Source organism: Dipodomys ordii, unplaced genomic scaffold (genome assembly GCF_000151885.1).
Source record: "Dipodomys ordii isolate 6190 unplaced genomic scaffold, Dord_2.0 Scaffold201, whole genome shotgun sequence".
In the NCBI taxonomy this organism is placed as follows: domain Eukaryota; kingdom Metazoa; phylum Chordata; class Mammalia; order Rodentia; family Heteromyidae; genus Dipodomys; species Dipodomys ordii.
Window position 1 is genome coordinate 1,568,520 of NW_012267417.1, and position 16,384 is coordinate 1,584,903.

The 16,384-nt window shown below is 42.6% G+C and overlaps 1 protein-coding gene across 1 annotated transcript in view; it reads right to left on the bottom strand.

Annotated features, from left to right (window-relative positions):
- Positions 1 to 16,384, bottom strand: part of Ptch1 (patched 1) — a 66,754-nt gene that overhangs the window by 38,554 nt on the left and 11,816 nt on the right. The window contains exons 11-15 of the mRNA XM_013034938.1: positions 11,881 to 11,999; positions 10,831 to 11,233; positions 9,709 to 10,018; positions 3,540 to 3,682; positions 1,166 to 1,349 (exon numbers count right to left, since the gene is read on the bottom strand). Coding sequence (XP_012890392.1) covers positions 1,166 to 1,349; positions 3,540 to 3,682; positions 9,709 to 10,018; positions 10,831 to 11,233; positions 11,881 to 11,999 — 1,159 coding nt within the window. The remainder of the gene's footprint in view (positions 1 to 1,165; positions 1,350 to 3,539; positions 3,683 to 9,708; positions 10,019 to 10,830; positions 11,234 to 11,880; positions 12,000 to 16,384) is intronic.

The following is a 16,384-nucleotide window of genomic DNA, read 5'->3' on the forward strand; positions in this document are numbered from 1 at the left end:
CATGCAAGGCAAGCACTCTACCACTGAGCTACCTTCCCAGCCCCTCGGTATTTCTTTTAATAAACTTTTTATTAATAATCCACAAGTGATCACTGATTTTGACAGATCTAAACACTTCAAGACTCAAGCAACATTTTCTCATCTCACTGACAAATATGAAAATTCTATGTTCAAACTGGTGCCCTCACTCATTTATAAGAACTAAATAATTCTAGAGTCGTGCTTTGCTGAGAAAAATGCTTTACTTTCTTATCCTTTTAGTGACCTAACCAACTTAAACCTTCCTCACTTCTTTTCTAATGCCATGCTAAGTCTTCAGCAATGAGGCAAAATCCTTCTACAACAAGCATTTAGTTACTGCCGTTGTGTGTTCCAGACCCTTTGGGGTCATTCAGTTGACTTGCTAAACATGATTTGCCCTATTATAATCTCAACTATAAATTTTCATTAAGACAAGCCTTGGCTGCTTGCCACAAGGCTCTGGGGTTTAGATACCGGGAAGCACAACCCGCTAGCTGCCCAGCCATGTTTGCAAAGGGACCAGTCTTTTCTCACGTCTTCTCTTGGCCCAATGTCCAAAGCATACGCTGCTACTAAGATCTCTATCATAAATGCAAATTAAATCCACACAGAACCACCTTTCAAACTCCAGGCTGAGAGGTGAAAGGAAGAGGACACTGTTGTATACAGACTTTTCTGTTCCAGTTTAAACAGCTTTGACAGAGTACAGGTGCTTGGTGGCTTATAGGAATGACCCAATGTGCCAAAAATCCCTTCAACACCAGAGTTGACAAAGTTAAGATAAACATATAATCCCCAGCGATAAAACTCTGCAATAGTAAAATAACACTCAACCTGGACGCCTCCCCGACTTTCACAGGGAACAGCTGGCATTCAGAAGAGATGCCTGATGAACGTCTTAAGAGCTAAAGCTACAAAAGGAGATTAGAGACTCTTATTTCTCAACGAGATAGAGTGTGGGGCTGTATTCCATTACACATTCTCATCTGTCTCACAGAGTTTTAAACTAAAAGAAATATATTGTTCTATTTACACTTTTGAACCCTGGGTAGTGTCAACGAGTGAAGCTGTTGCTGAGCTTTGAGGAACGGGATGAGGCACCTTTGGGGAAGCTCCTAGGCCCGTCAGAACGAGTGCTACTTACTTCTTAACCTTGTTTCTGGCATATAGTCAGCTTTGTCGTGGACCCATTCAGGTCGGTGGGGCCGGATGTTGGCCTGGGAGGCAGCGTAAGCAACAGGGTCATTGCTGACCCAAGCCGTCAGGTAGATGTAGAAAGCACTGGGATTAATGATACCATCTGCATCCACCAGACGCTGTTTAGTCAACTACAAAAGAGCAGAGGAAAGAGGTCTTTCAGAGCAGGGTGTGGGATAAATAAATGCACTTCTGCCTGGAGAGCAAAACTGCTTTGGCCTGAGCTTTGGACCTTTAATTCCAACAATAGACAACAGAACGCCCATGGCTTGAGAGTGTCATCAGAACACCTCTGATTGCTTTCAAAATGCACGCATTGGGGGACACACTCATCAAGTGTGTTTATAATGAACACACGGTTCTGCAGATGGCCCCAGAATTGGCTGAACCAATTAAATCTGAATGCTAAAAGACTGTCTGCAGCCAAGGCGGAGAATGAACAATCTGGAGAAACATATTTATAGGAGGGGAAGGGGGGAAAAACCTGGCAAGAATCCCCATACACGTCTGTGTGCAGTTAACCTCTGTTGTTAACACTGAAGGAAATGCCACCCAGTAAATGGAGGAGAGCTATAAAAATAAAACAACATCTGTATAAATTTTGCTAACACTAGCCTCCTATGACCTGTGTATTCAAAAAAAATGTCCATTGCCAGAAAGTGGAAAAGACTTAACACAAAGCCATGGCCCTTCTGGGTAATCAGATTTCTGAGAGGTGGTCAGGCTTAGTAAACTGAATCCTCTGCAGGGCCAAATGTGCTCCCTCTATAGTAGGTCTTGTGGACTTTACTCAGGCTTGAGACAATGTGAGATTGAGTGTGTGTATGTATATTTTAGATACACTGGAAAAAAAAAAAGATTTTTTTTCCTGTTTATTTTAGATTTTGGGCCTTGTTCCAACACGGTATTTTTTCTTCTTCTTCTTTCTTTCTTTTAAACAAAATGAAAAACACCAGTTCACCAGGAAGGGGTGGGGATGGAGAACGGGACACAAGAGAGGGAGAGAGAAAGAATGAGTGTGTGTGTGTGTGTGTGTGAAGGAAGAAAGAACATGGAAGAGAGGGAGAGAATTAGACTTCAGGGATCTGGATTCAATTAATCCACAGGGTGCATAACAACTGTATGTCTTCAAACCGTCTCTGGAACTACACAGTGCAGCTCACTGCCTTCATGCATGCAGCATACTTTTCTCCATCCCAGGCAGAGGAAATGACATCCAGGGCTCTGGCCCAATCATATTCATCCCACAGGGCCCTTGGTCTCTAACTCTATCTAACCCAGCTCCCCGGGCATGCCCCTGCTACGGTCTCTCAAGCAGGCTCCTGTACCCACACCCTTGTCAAACCTGACAGCACTGCACACTGCTATAAAGCACTTAGTTTCACACTCCATAATAACTCTGAACAATGTACTTTGTAAATCTGTCACTTTAAATGCCAGCAGAAAAGGGGGAGACAATAAACAGAGCTGCTAAGAAGATCATTAGCATGACGTTTTCTGCCCGAAGGTAAAAGCAAGCAAGCTACAGAGAGCAAAGAGAAGAGGCTCTGTGGAAGCCAGGCGTTGCCATGGGCCCATGTGAAATCACAGATTCCTAACACATCCTAAACACTACTAAGGAATCAAAACAGATTCACTGGAATCCAAGTGTCCCGAAGAAGATGCGTGTGTAGTGGGGGGAATATGACTATCTAGTAGCAATGGCTCTCATCACTAAGAGACGTAAGCAGAACAGTGAGTCTAATTGGCACTTCTCCCTTCACTTGGCTCATGACTTGGTGATCTGACTGTACTCAGAATCCATCCCAGGGGCCAGGGTGACCCAAAGAAATTAAGTAACAAATCCTCCACATCATTCTAATAACCTCTTCAATCTTCTAGGAAATCTCCCTACCCTAGATTCTGTTCAGATGACTACTGCTGAACAAATCCATCTTCCAAAGTCTGAAGAATGTATCAAGACTACTATAGTATCAAGTATTGGAATCTGAAACTTTAAGGTGACTTAGCCCTTCTATCAGGTACAAAAGTCGGCAATGTCTCCATCGGTACTTTACTGGGTAGTGTCAACTACCCAGGTAACACCTGTCCCCAACTTGACAGAGAAGCCAAGTATGGTGTCTTGGCTTGTCTGAGATCACACAGTTAGCTGTGATATGAAGTGAATTCAAGCAAAAGATTCTGCCTGCCATCTCCTAGGTCTCTGAAGGACAAAGATTAGAACCACTGCTATCAACCCATCTTATTCAAGGCAGGTGCCCAGAGCTCTGCTCCCCAGTATCCTGGGAGATTCCCCTGGAGGTTTTGAATGGTGACAATACCTGACTGATATCGATGGGCTTATCTCGGCTGCCGGTTTGTACCAGGAGTTTGTAGGCCAGGACTCCATCATCTGATCCATTTTTGTAATTGTTTGGCATGATTTTCCCAGTTTCCCAGTCACTGTCAAATGCATCCTGAAGTCCTAAAAAAAGCAAATGTGTGTAACACATTACAACTCTTAACTAGAATACCCTCAGCCTTAATGATGTGGGCTGGGAATAGCAGGCAGGGCAGGGGACTGATCTGTGTAGTCTACTTTCCCTTTAAGCAATACTTCTGGAATTTTCATGAATGAACTACAGGTTGCTTATTAATCATTGCTCCGAAGCGGGAAGGAAACAGACATGCATATTTTCCTTTAAAAAATAATATAACTGTTTCTTCTCCCCAATGACTATTCCAACAAGGGAAAGCAAGAGAGGAGAGAAAGACACACCAGGCTCATTAACCATTTCATGTAACACAGGGAGCCATGCCACGAGTTCTTCGATATAACCAGAAATTCCACTCAGAGGGACAAAAACAGTCAAGCTCCCAACTTCAAACAGCAAGTCAGCTGCTTCTGGAGCCCAGGGTGAGTGAACACGATTCTGTCAATTTGATCCATCTGTTCGACTTGTGGAGCTAACACAAGCTGTGGGATCCGCTGCCAGGTTGTGTAAAGATCACAGCCAACACCTATTCACTCTCAACTGCTCCCTGCCTCTCTGCCACCCTTCCTTCCAAGTGGGGGTGTGGAGGACAGAGAGAGAGGGAGGGAGGGAGGGAGAGAGGGAGGGACCCATGCATGGGGAAATACCTCACAGGGTAAATTTGGATCAGATTTTGAGAACAGGAAGCCACAAGCCAATACAAGGAGGCTCTGTGAGAACAGATGACAAACCACAAGCCTGGGGCAGGGGAAGGAAAGAGCTTTCTGGGCTTGGGGGATGGGTGAGCCCACCAGTCCACCACACACAGCTGCGCTTGGCCTCTGTAATCAAAACCATCATTACAAACCTGACGGTTTGGCTACAGCTGTAAAGAGATAAGCGTGTTGGAAGAGAAAACAGGGCCCTGGTGACCCGGCCTTAGGCTCTGAGTGCTGGCTGGTGTACATACTCCCTGACACCCCCTTTCCCTGCCCCCCCAGTCACCTCCCAAGTAGATCTTCCAGGCACAGCAGTACAGGAAACCCCCACCTTGGAACAAGTTGGACACGTGTGGGGTTGGTTAGACTGGTAAGAAGGGAGAAGGTTTTATTTCATTCAGGACATGTCTTGGGTGACTTCAAAGACCAAGAAAAAAAAAAAGATGTGGTTCCATGAATAGTTAAAACATTTGGGGGCTGAAGCAGACTCTTTTTCCTCTTCCTCTTCTCCCTTTAAAAAACAACCCCTCTCTCTGACATTGCTGTGGGCATTGTTTTTATGTGTACTATTTAGGGAGTGAGGACCCTGGGCTCAGTGGTGAAAGGAGGGCCCTGTTATGGGGTGGGTGAGGAGAAGGCAGGAGAGACCACCAGAGAAGCTGCTGGCCTCCCACCCCTCAGACAGACAGTTTTTCATAGCAAGGCATGCACACAAACAGTACCGAACAGATGTTGTTTTATGACCTCAATTTCCCACCCCCCCCCATCCTGTTTTTGGAATTTTTTTAAGCAGAGAAGAAATAACAACTGATCCCCAATTCCTTACCCCAGATCTCCCTCCTCCCTCACCCCCAGTGAGTCCTGGTCTGTTTCCTAAGTCATAGTAAGTATTTTCATCACTTGGGGACTTTCACTGTACTTGAACAATTTTTTTCCCTCCTGATCTGCTTGCTACTCTGAGAGCAGCTCATGCTTAGCAGGCCCTGGGTTATTCTGGACCTTCCATGCCTATTACCCTAATACCAATGGCCGCCTTGTGAGGCAGGCCCATTGGTATTATTAGTCCCACTTTATAGATGAGGAAACTGAGGCTTAGAAAGTGAAGTACTTCATGAAGACCACCTAGTCGGTAAGTGTTGGAGCTGATCAGAGTCTGCGTGAACTACTTATTGCCAGAATTGTCTCCAGAATGCACTATAGTGAATCACTGGATGCAGGAATGACACTGGCAAAGGGAACTCTGCTGCCAACATCATTTGGTGGCAAACAAGGTTCTCAAAAGTCAAGAGTGTATTTGTTTAAAGATATATTTCCACACAAAAGCTTTGCTATACCTTAAGGTATACCTAAGGAATAAAGATCAGAATTGAGGAGGTCAGTCCTGCTGATCATTCAGCTTAAGGCATCTCGGTCATATTGGTCCTAGAGGTACGATTTACTCTGCCAGTGGGTCAAAGATGCAAGACACAGTAATGGATTTTGTGGAATGCTTGTCTTTTCATAACTGGTTTAATATTTTCTGGTTTATTACCCAGAAGCTCAAGGACTCATGCGCTTGACTGAGTACAGGCACAATATATAACACAGGACACAAAACAAAGACAAAATTTGCTTCTATTGCCTCTGGTCAACATTTTATATTCCAACAAATGTACTATGTCCAAAAGAACTAGTAGTTCTTACCCATTATATAGCAAAACCTAAAATTTTAACTAGAACGTTCCTCATTATGAGCATTTAATATTGAAAATAATTTTCTTGCTGTAGTTTTAGGCCAAAAGAACTATGCAAATATAATGGCACTTTAAAAAGATAACATTAAGCCAGACACTGGCCGACTCAGACCTGTAATCCTAGCTAATCAGGAGGCTAGGATCTGGGGATCATGTTTCGAAGCCCGCCCAGGCAACAAAGTGCGTGAGACTCTCTAATTAGCTACTCAAAAACCAGAAGTGGAGCTGTGGCTCGAAGAGGTAAAGCGATAGCCTTGAGCAAAAAGTGCCCAGCCCCTGAGTTTAAGCCTCCCTCCCCAAAGGCAACGTTAATATATTGTTTGCGCAATTCTATAAAAGTTTTAATGATTGCCCGGCGCTGGTGGCTCACGCCTGTAATCCTAGCTACTCAGGAAGCTGAGATCTGAGGATCGCAGTTCAAAGCCAGCCGGGGCAGGAGAGACCCTGAGACTCCTATCTCCAATAAACCACCAGAAAACCGGAAGTGGTGCTGTAGCTCAAGTGGTAGAGCGCTTGCCTTGAGCTGAAGAGCTGAGGGATAGCACCCAGACCTAGAGTTCAAGCCCCATGACTGACCAAGAAAAAAAAAAAAAAATTTTAATGATTTATGCAAGATGCACAGTATGGCTTTATCTTCTTCTCATGTATGTTTAAAAATGACATGAGACTGTTTCTATATTAACCATTATATGTTTTTAGAAATAAAAGAATTATTATGTTGATAAAGACCCATGGAATGACATAGTTTAAATGGAAACTCCATTTTTTAAAAAAGCAACAAAATCCGGGCACTGGTGGCTCACATGTGTAATCCTAGCTACTCAGGAGGCTGAGATCTGAGGATCAAGGTTCAAAAACAACCCGGGCAGGAAAGTCCGTGAGACTCATATCCAATAAATCACCAGAAAACTGGAAGTGGTCCTGTAGCTCAAGTGGTAGAGTGCTCTCCTTGAGCTGAAGAGCTGAGGGACAGTGCCCAAGCCCAGAGTTCAAGCCACATGACTGACAAAAAAAAAAAAAAAAAGCAACAAAACAAAACAAAATAAGCTAGGTGGAGATGGTGGCTCACACCTATAACCGTATCTACTCAGGAAGCTGAGATCTGAAGATTATGGTTTGAAGCCAGCTGGGCAGGATTGTCTGTAAGACTCTCCAATTAATGACCAAAGAGCTGGAAGTACAGCTGTGCTTGAGTAATAGAGCACTAGCTTTGAGCAAAGAAAGTTTGGGGATAGAACCCAGGCCCTGAGTTCAAGCCCCAGGATTAACATCCTCCCTTCCCCCCACCATAAAACAAACAAACAAACAAAACATCACCATCACCACCACCAACAAAAACAATGAAGCTCATCTCAATATTTGGAAGTAAATTGACTTAAGGATAATTGCTTCCTTGAAGGAAATACTCAGACAAACAATTGAAGGCCCGTAGATGTCTAAGAAGCCAGTAGCCCTCATATCTGTATGTAGTGCTCTGCTTAACCTCTTAAGGGGCAAACACAGTTCCAAGGCTGGCTGAGACTCTGACTTGTTGGCATGCATGGATCTAAATTGGTCTAGTTGGGTGCTGTTTACCTAGCAGTCAAAACAAAATTTAAATGCACCTTAAAAATAAATATTTGCACATCTGATTATCTTTAGGTCTTTCAAGGGAAGCAAGTATAGAGAGCATCTACAATGCCATCTAAGAAGATTAGCCCTCTGCATTACCTAGAGACAATGCCCCATGCCCCCTTCCCAGCCTTGGCCTAATACACCATCCATATTGGATGTCTAAAGCAATGGCTGAAGACACTGAAGCAGATTCTACAATAACCCTCCTCTGCTCAATCACTGATCTCCTCCTCAGCACACAGCAGATCTCTTTGTCACTTGTGGCAAGTTATTTGCATGTCTTTAGTGAATGTGTAGAAAATGAAAAGCAGGGAATCTCCCAACTGTCTGGTTCTCTTACCCTCATAAAAACCAGGGCTGTCACAACGAAGTGTAAAAAATTAAGACTTAGAAAAAAATTCAAGTTAACCTTATGAGAAGGTTAAAAAGTAATAATAATAATCATGTCATGCTCTCTTCAACTTCCTCCAAAACAAAATTCATGTGTGAACAAAATTCCCCTAACTGCAAGGAAACAATTTAGAAACTATACTGAACCAATTTCAATCATATTCAAGTTGTTTACCATCTCATGAAAATTCAGAGGAAAATCAGCTGCCTAATCTTTTCATAAAAGTATATTGACTTAAGACCAAAAAAGGCACTTAAATCTGTGTTTAGACAAGCCTAATTAAGTGGGAAATTAAGACAATCATTTAGATAATCTAAGCCAAAAAATGTTGAGGCCATAATTATTTGGGTATTCAAGTAAAAGCATTTTTGCTTGAATTGTGTGGATAATTATCCTGATTCTATACTTGATTTTGCATGTGTCAACACAGAATAACTGAACAGATGTTCTTAGAATCACTGAATACATTTATATTCTGTCAGCAGTTAGGAGCAAATTTAGATTGTTTTCCCCCACTGAGTTGACTAATATTTCCTAGAAACGTTCCTGAAAACCAAGGAACCAAGAAATGCATTTTAAAGCAGCATTTGATCACTTATGAAATACGAAAATGTAACTAAGGAAAAATAAATGTACTGCATTCACCAAATCAAAAGATGGTCAAAATAAACCAGAAGATAAAGCATGAGCTCTGGATGATAATGATGTCAGTGTAGGTTCATTGACTAAAACAGGTGCTTCACAATGGGATGAGTACATGAGGGAGCAGGTAGGAAGCTGTAAGGGAGAGGTTTGAGAAATGTCTGTACCTTCCTCTCAATTTTGCTATGAATTCAACATTGCTCTAAAACTAAAGTCAGTTATATATATTTATAATATATGCATTTATTTTTGGTGCCATTACTGGGGCCTGAACTTAGGACTGTAGACTCCAAGCTCTCCCTTTAGCTTTTGTGCTGAAGGCTGGCACTCTGTCACTTGTGTTACACTTTCACTTCTGGGGTTTTAGCTGGTTGATTGGAGATAAGGATCTCTTGGGTTTATCTTCCCAGGTTGGTTTTTGGACCTGAGATCCTCAGATCGCAGCCTCCTGTGTAACTAGCATTACACTTATGAACTACTGGTGCCAGGCTTATTAAAATTTTAAGATGGTCAAAATATCGAATTATATCCATTACTGACTCTAAATCTCCTTACAGTAGGTTATCATTTGACAGAGTCAGCCCAGAAATGCCTTCAACAAGTTAATTTTACTTGGCATTACACTAGCCACTAAACCAAAAGAAAGAGCAACAGACTCCATATTTTATAAGATACTTCCCGCCTTCCTATGTTCATAAATTCTTACAAAATTTCCTGAGTCACTTGTAGTTATACAGGTGAAAGCCAGATATGGGAGGGCTGCTGCAGAAACAGCCTCTGTAAGAATCTTAAGCAACACTTACACATCAGTGAAATATGTCAGGGTTGTGTTCAGATCTTACACACTAATAAGGGACCTGCAGGAAGTAAACGGTGCAAAAGATCCAATGATGACAAAGATGGTGACTAAAGAAGATAGCCAAATGGCAGCACCTTACCTTGGAGCCAGTCTCTGAAATAGTGCAGCCACATTTTAGGAAGTTGTTTGTTTTCTTCCAACATGACATACTTCACATTACTGAAACTCTTGTGAAGGTCGTAAAGTAAGTGCTGGATATTAGGATAGTCTGCTTTCTGGGTGACTATATACATGTTGTAGAAAGAAAAGTATTTGAACTGTGCAGCAATAAAGTCATATTCTCTGGTTTCCCGAGGGACAATGTCTGTCAGGTCCAGCCCGTCTCTCACTCGAGTGGTCCCATAAAGGCTGACACCTAGCAAGCCCAGGAAGAGCAGGATCACCACCACCTGTAACAGAACCAGAAGCACAAGATCAGACCCCAAGGAAGATCCTAAATTCTTCCTTGACAAACATTAGCTGTTTATTTTATTTTACTATGAACTGCACTGGCAGATTTAGCAGGCAGCATTCATTCCCCCAAACGAAGGGCGGGGGCAGGTAGGATCACAACAATTACATTTTCAAATACCCTCACAAATAAAAATGTTCATAATGGAAAGAGATGACCTAAATTCCTAGAAAAACTGGCTGCGTAGAATTTCAGTCGTGCAGAAATGCACTCATTATATGCAAGCCTTGCATGGAGTGGCTTTGAGGACTGAAGGGTAGCACACTTGTAGGTTTTTTTTGTTTTTTGGTGTTTTTTTTTTGTCGGTCATGGGTTTTGAACTCTGGGCCTGAGCGCTGTCCCTCAGCTCTTCAGCTCAAGGTGAGCACTCTACCACTTGAGCTATAGCGCCACTTCTGGTTTTCTGGTGGTTTATTGGAGATAATTGGTACCAGATCTAGGCCTTCAATTCAACTGTCCCTTAGCTTTGTTTTTGCTCAAGGCTGGTACTCTACCATTTGAGCCACAGTTCTACTTCTGGCTTTTAGGTTAACTGGAGATAAGAGTCTCACAGATTTCCTGCCTGGGCTGATTTCAAACTGCAGTCCTCAGATCTCAGACTCCTAAGCTTTCAAGCATGAGCCCTTTTGTTGGTTTGTTTAAACATTGTGAATGAAGAAAAGTAGATTGAAGCAATCTGATAAGTTTCAAAGGAGCTGGTCTGGTACTTTTCAAAGATAGGATGAAGAATTTGATGTGGTGGCAGGTTACCTTGGCTTTTGGTTTCAAGAGGAATGGAGCATAGTGCTTCTCTGCAAAGGATGAGAGAGTCCACTTGGTGCAGGGGGGATCAAGGCAGTGGAGGCTGGAGTCGGAGAACTGGGAGAGCAGGTCCCTGGTGGAGCTGGTACTCTCAGGGCTCTGGCAGCTGAGGGTGTCCTGGGTGACAGTGACGGGCTGTACAGATATCTCAGAGCGCGGCTCGGCAGTGGTATAGTACACATGCGTGTGAGGGTCGTACTCTGTGCGAAGCTGGACAGTGGACTGCATGGTGATGTGTGTTTCATGGGCGAAGCTGTGGCTGCTGTAGGGCGGTGGGGGACTGTAGCGGGTGTTACTGTGAGGCTCCGTGTAGGCCTGAGGTTCAATCTGAATCACTCTGCTGACACAGGGGCTGAAAGATGGGGAGTACATTGCAATGTATGGCTGCAACAAGGAGACTATGCCTTCATCTTTGTCAACGACAGATACTTCCCAGTTACATAGACAGTTTAACTCTGCAGACATCACCTAGTTGATGGAGTCAGAGACATAACCTGATTTCAGGGAGGCCAAATGAATGGTTAATCCTCAGTTTGGCTTGCTTGATGATGATGAACCCTTTCAAAACCTAATCCCAACCCCCCCAAAAAAGAAGACATAAAAAGCAAACAAAGCAAAAACAAAAAGCAAACCACCACTAACCTATGGTTTTTCTAGGTAAGTGATTTTTTTCATGCTTGCTCTTTGCTAATCAAGAGAGCTACCAAACTCTCCCACCAATCAGCAGTACTGGCTTATGAAAGAGGGGGGGGGGTGGGGAAAGTCTACCCACATCACAATCTCAAAGATGGTGAGAAGATACGTTTGGAAAAGGGAAGACATATGGGGCCCAGAAGTCCCCTAGGAGCATCCTCTGTCCAGTATCTCCCCTACTTCCATCCATAATGCCACATTGCTACATTCTCTTACTACATTCTCTACTAAATCCAAGGATTCTTCCAACAGCATTCCTCAGTACCCAACCAAGAAAGGCCACACACAGCAGCCTGAAAAATGTACCTTGTAAAGCAGCAGAAAATATCCAATCTCCTGTCCTCACGTCGATATAAATCCATACTTAGAATTGCAGGGAAAATGAGCAGCACCATGGCAAAATTAAACACCACCACCACCGCAGCCTGGGAGCAGAAAAAAAAAAAAAAAAGCTTAGGCCACCAATCACAACATTGCTTTGAAAATAAAGATGCTTTTTTTTGGGGGGGGGTCGATTGGGGGCTTGAATTCAGGACCTGGACACTGTTCTTGAGAGCCTCTTTGTGCTCAAGGCTAGTACTCCACCACTTGAAATATAGCGCCACTTCTAGTTTTTGAATGGTTAACTGGAGAGAAGAGGCTCATGGAGACTTTTCTGCCCGGTATGGTTTTGAACCATGATCCTCAGATCTCAGCCTCCTGAGTAACTAGGATTCCAGGTGTGAGCCATTGGCATCCAGCTTAAAGATGCTATTAAACAATGTTTTTCTTTCACAATCCTTCTGCACCAATTATTAAAGCAGGGGATAGAAGGTAGCATTTCTATTGCACATCATTAAGAAACCCTTTCATTAAAATAGGATCCCATCATTCAGATCCTTTCTATTTTTAATCACTTGATATAGCAAAAATCAGCCTCTCTGTCTGGCTCTCTCTGTCTAACATTCACACACACACAGGCTCTCTCTAACACACACACACACACAGGCTCTCTCTAACACACACACAGGCTCTCTCTAACACACACACACACACACGCTCACACAAACTGAACTTTTAACATCTGTTAGTAGCTTAACCAAACGCAATCTACAAAGGCAGAACAGAAAACGTGCTTGTGATGTTTTATTTCAAAACAGAAACATCTCCCTCCTTTCAGAGTATTTCTGAGAGTTTATGAAGCCCCAATTTTACACTTGAAATTTTGTACATAAAATGAATCAAGTATATCAAAACGTCACTTTTAAAACACAAAATAAAATTTCATATGCGTCCCCGGAGGTTGTAATCGGCACATTCCGAATAAGCCTCAAGGGTAGCATGTGGGGTGTGTGAGCAAGTAACTGCAAAGGTCAAGGAGAGTTAAGCAGAAAGAAATTCCTGTGTGTGATTATAGTACGTAGAATAAATAAGTACAGATTCAAAAGTCACTCCATAACCTAGAATAAACACGGGGCTAGATTCTGCAGTGCTTCAGCAAATCTCCTGCTGACCTAGTAAAAATTACAAAATTGGCCTGTTCAGAGGGGAGTCAACAGAAGACAGCTGAAAGGGCTGTCCTGTTCAGAAAAGCAGGGGCAGACACATACAGGGAAAACTGAACTGGAATGCTAAGTAGCCAACAAATAATCAGAAATTCGTTTGAAAATTAAAAACTCGTAGGAGGTTTTTCAAAGGCGCTCTTCTGAGACCTTCTCAAACTGGGAAGTTGGCTCAGGACAACGAAAGAGAGAACCAGGTTATAACTGGTACTTAACAAAGCCAAAGAGAACTACACAAAAAAGGCTTTTGAAAGGAATTATGAATTTATGCTCCAGGTGAAATAGAAAGCCCAAATTCTGCAGAGATGCCTTTCAATAAATAAACTCCCTGTCAAGTCGACAAAACCATCTAAAAATGTCCTAATCCCTTTTAAGTTAGTTTGGAAAACTACTCATCAATTAAACAATATTGAGCATGTTAATCACCACCCAGATGTATGCCTAGGCACTTTTAAGACCTATATGAATAAGTGCATCACTATTGTGACTGAACAGGTTATCCATGAAACAGATCCTCTTCCAAGTTTAGTAGGGTGCTGGGCACTAGATATGCAAAGTAAAACAAATTCCTGCTCAAGGACTGACATAGCTAGAGCTACAAACAAGATATAACTGCTGCTGGTAAGTGTAATGATAAAAGCAGAACAGCCAGAGAGTGGAAGGGAGGGAGGGAAATGAGAGTAAGAAGAGAGAAAGAAGGCCTGGGTGGACAGAGTGATCAGTCAAGAAGCTGTGAGCAGGGTTTAGATGCAGGTGGGGTCAGGCAGGTACAGGGAAGGGACAGACGTTTCACTAGAGGAAACAGGATAGGCCAAGAAGGGCACATACCTGGCTCAAGTCACTCAGTATCACCAGGAAAAACCATGCCCATGGGAGACTAGGTAGTTAATACATGATTCATTCAGTTCCCATAGCAAATGGGAGGCAGACATTATTTTTTCTTTTTCTTTTTGTTTTTTATTGGCTGTGGGGCTTCAACTGTCCCTGAGTTTTGTCTTTTGTTTTGCTTTGTTCAAGGCTAGCACTCTACCACTTTGAGCCACAGCTCCACTTCCAGTTTTCAGGTGATTAATTGGAAAGTCACACAAACTTTCCTACCGGGGCTGGCTTTGAACTACCAGATCTCAGCCTCCTGAGTAACTAGGATTATAGGCATGAGCCACCAATGCTTGGGCCAGACATTCTTAATTACCATTCAGACACTATTCCCTAATAAAGACCTTAAGGCTTAGAACAGAATGAATGTTGCCTGTCAGAAGATATCCAGTGAATGAGATATAAAAGGGAAGGCGAGAACTGGGAGTACATCTGGTCACTTCCTGAGAGAGTGTGCTTAGCTTAGGTTAGGACTCCTGGCCACAGGGAATGCCAGGAAGAACAGGTGTGATGCTAAAGGAGATTCTCCAGAAAAAAACTGTCATCCTGGGGGCTGAATCCTGTTCAGCTTTTTAAAATTACAGTCATATTCACAATTCAGGAATGGATGTAGAGAATAAACTCTAGGTTTCTCACTTTGGGCAGAAGTGTAAGAGGAGGACAGCAGAGACTAAACTGAAAAGCCACATAAACATATACAAGCTTGCACACATGGCCTGGGTGCTGGTCAGGGCAACACAGAGGCTTTTCATAGGGGCTGGGAAATTTTTGATACCAAAGCCTCATCAATCAGAGAGCTCTGACAGGCATCTTGCTGTGTCTATTGAAAAGGAAATGCAGAAATGAGCGCAGACACCCAAAGCAACGTCCCATCTAACTTACTTTCTAGTAATATATTACATATATATGGAACAACATTTCCTGAAAACATTAGAACTTTGACATCTCCAAGGTCCACCACAGTAATAAAATAAAGATTCTCAGTAAGACAGAAGGTCTTTGCAGAAGCCAAAGGAAGTTTAAAAATGTTTAAGCAAATCAGAAAAGATCTAAAACTATACGTCAATTCTAGTTACTGATACTTAAAGAGAAATCTTCCCACTCCCAGAGTTTCTAAGGCAGCCCAGCTGGGACACTTGAAGAGGGATCCAGTCAAAAATCTTTTACCAGGCTGGAGTAGAGCATTTGACCAACACGTATGAGGTCCTGTGCAAGCAAACCAATATCACTGGGCTAACCAGCAGAGCTCTAGTGCGGAATATTGGTCCAGAAGAAGTGGTATTTGGACTGATGAATGATGGCTGATAAAGTGTGAAGACAGTTTCTTCAGGGAGGAGGAAAGAACTTAGTATTATGATCAGGCTAGAAAATGGAAAGTTGCAAAAGGAAATCTACAGGTCATATGGATTTATCACTCAGCAGAAGCACTCTGCTTAATTTTGTAGCATCCTGAAAATATAAACATGAATGAATACCCAGGGTCACAACTTAACATAGTAAAGGACAGAGAAGCTACAAAATGGTCAGTCTTGAATACCAATAAATATAAAAAGAAAGCAGGGTGGCATTTTTGATAGCCTAAAGGGGAAAAATGCATACTGACACTGTTTCTCTCCCCATCCCCCTCTTTTCCTGACAAAGAATGAGCCACAGTATCTGGAAAGCTATCTGTTTTGTTTTTGTTTTTTTAAATAAATGAGAACCTTTGGAAGCAGGAGAAGCAATTTTCTGAAACTGAAACAGCAATGTGGCAGAAACGCAAAACCAACAGTACTCATTTCATCTCTGTAAGGTGCTTACCTTAGGAGAATTTAGCGTACTGGATTTTCTAAAGGCTACTCCTCACAAGGAAAACTCATGTAGCTTTCAGACCACCACACCATGGGATACCATTAAAGGAGAGTTTGCCTTGATGAACCATCAGTATGTACTGAGAAAGGAAGGAGAGAATGAGAGGAAAAGAAAAAAAGGAGTGTGAGCAGATACAGAACAGAGCAGATATAAGACAGCGAGGGAAGGTAGTGGAAAGGATAAAGAGTGAGGAGAAAGGGTCCTACTGTGAAAAAACAAAATAACAAACAAGACAAAATACTCCAAAGAAACTACTCAGTACCAGAACCTGGTGCTCCAAAACAAGGCTGGGATGGACAAGTGTCTGGCGCAGGTGCTGGCATATGTAACTGGCGGTCTAAAGCCCCATGTGCCATGAATGTCATGGGCATTTCACTTAGCTCTCCTATTACTAGAGTTGGAGATTTTTACTTTCCTTGTGTTTCAGTCTCAGATTCAGATTAATTCCATCCAGGTCTACTTGCTATTTCTTTTTTTAATTTTTATGACAAAAATAAGTCCTTTTCTTCCAGGCCTAATGATTATGTTGACTAATCATTTTG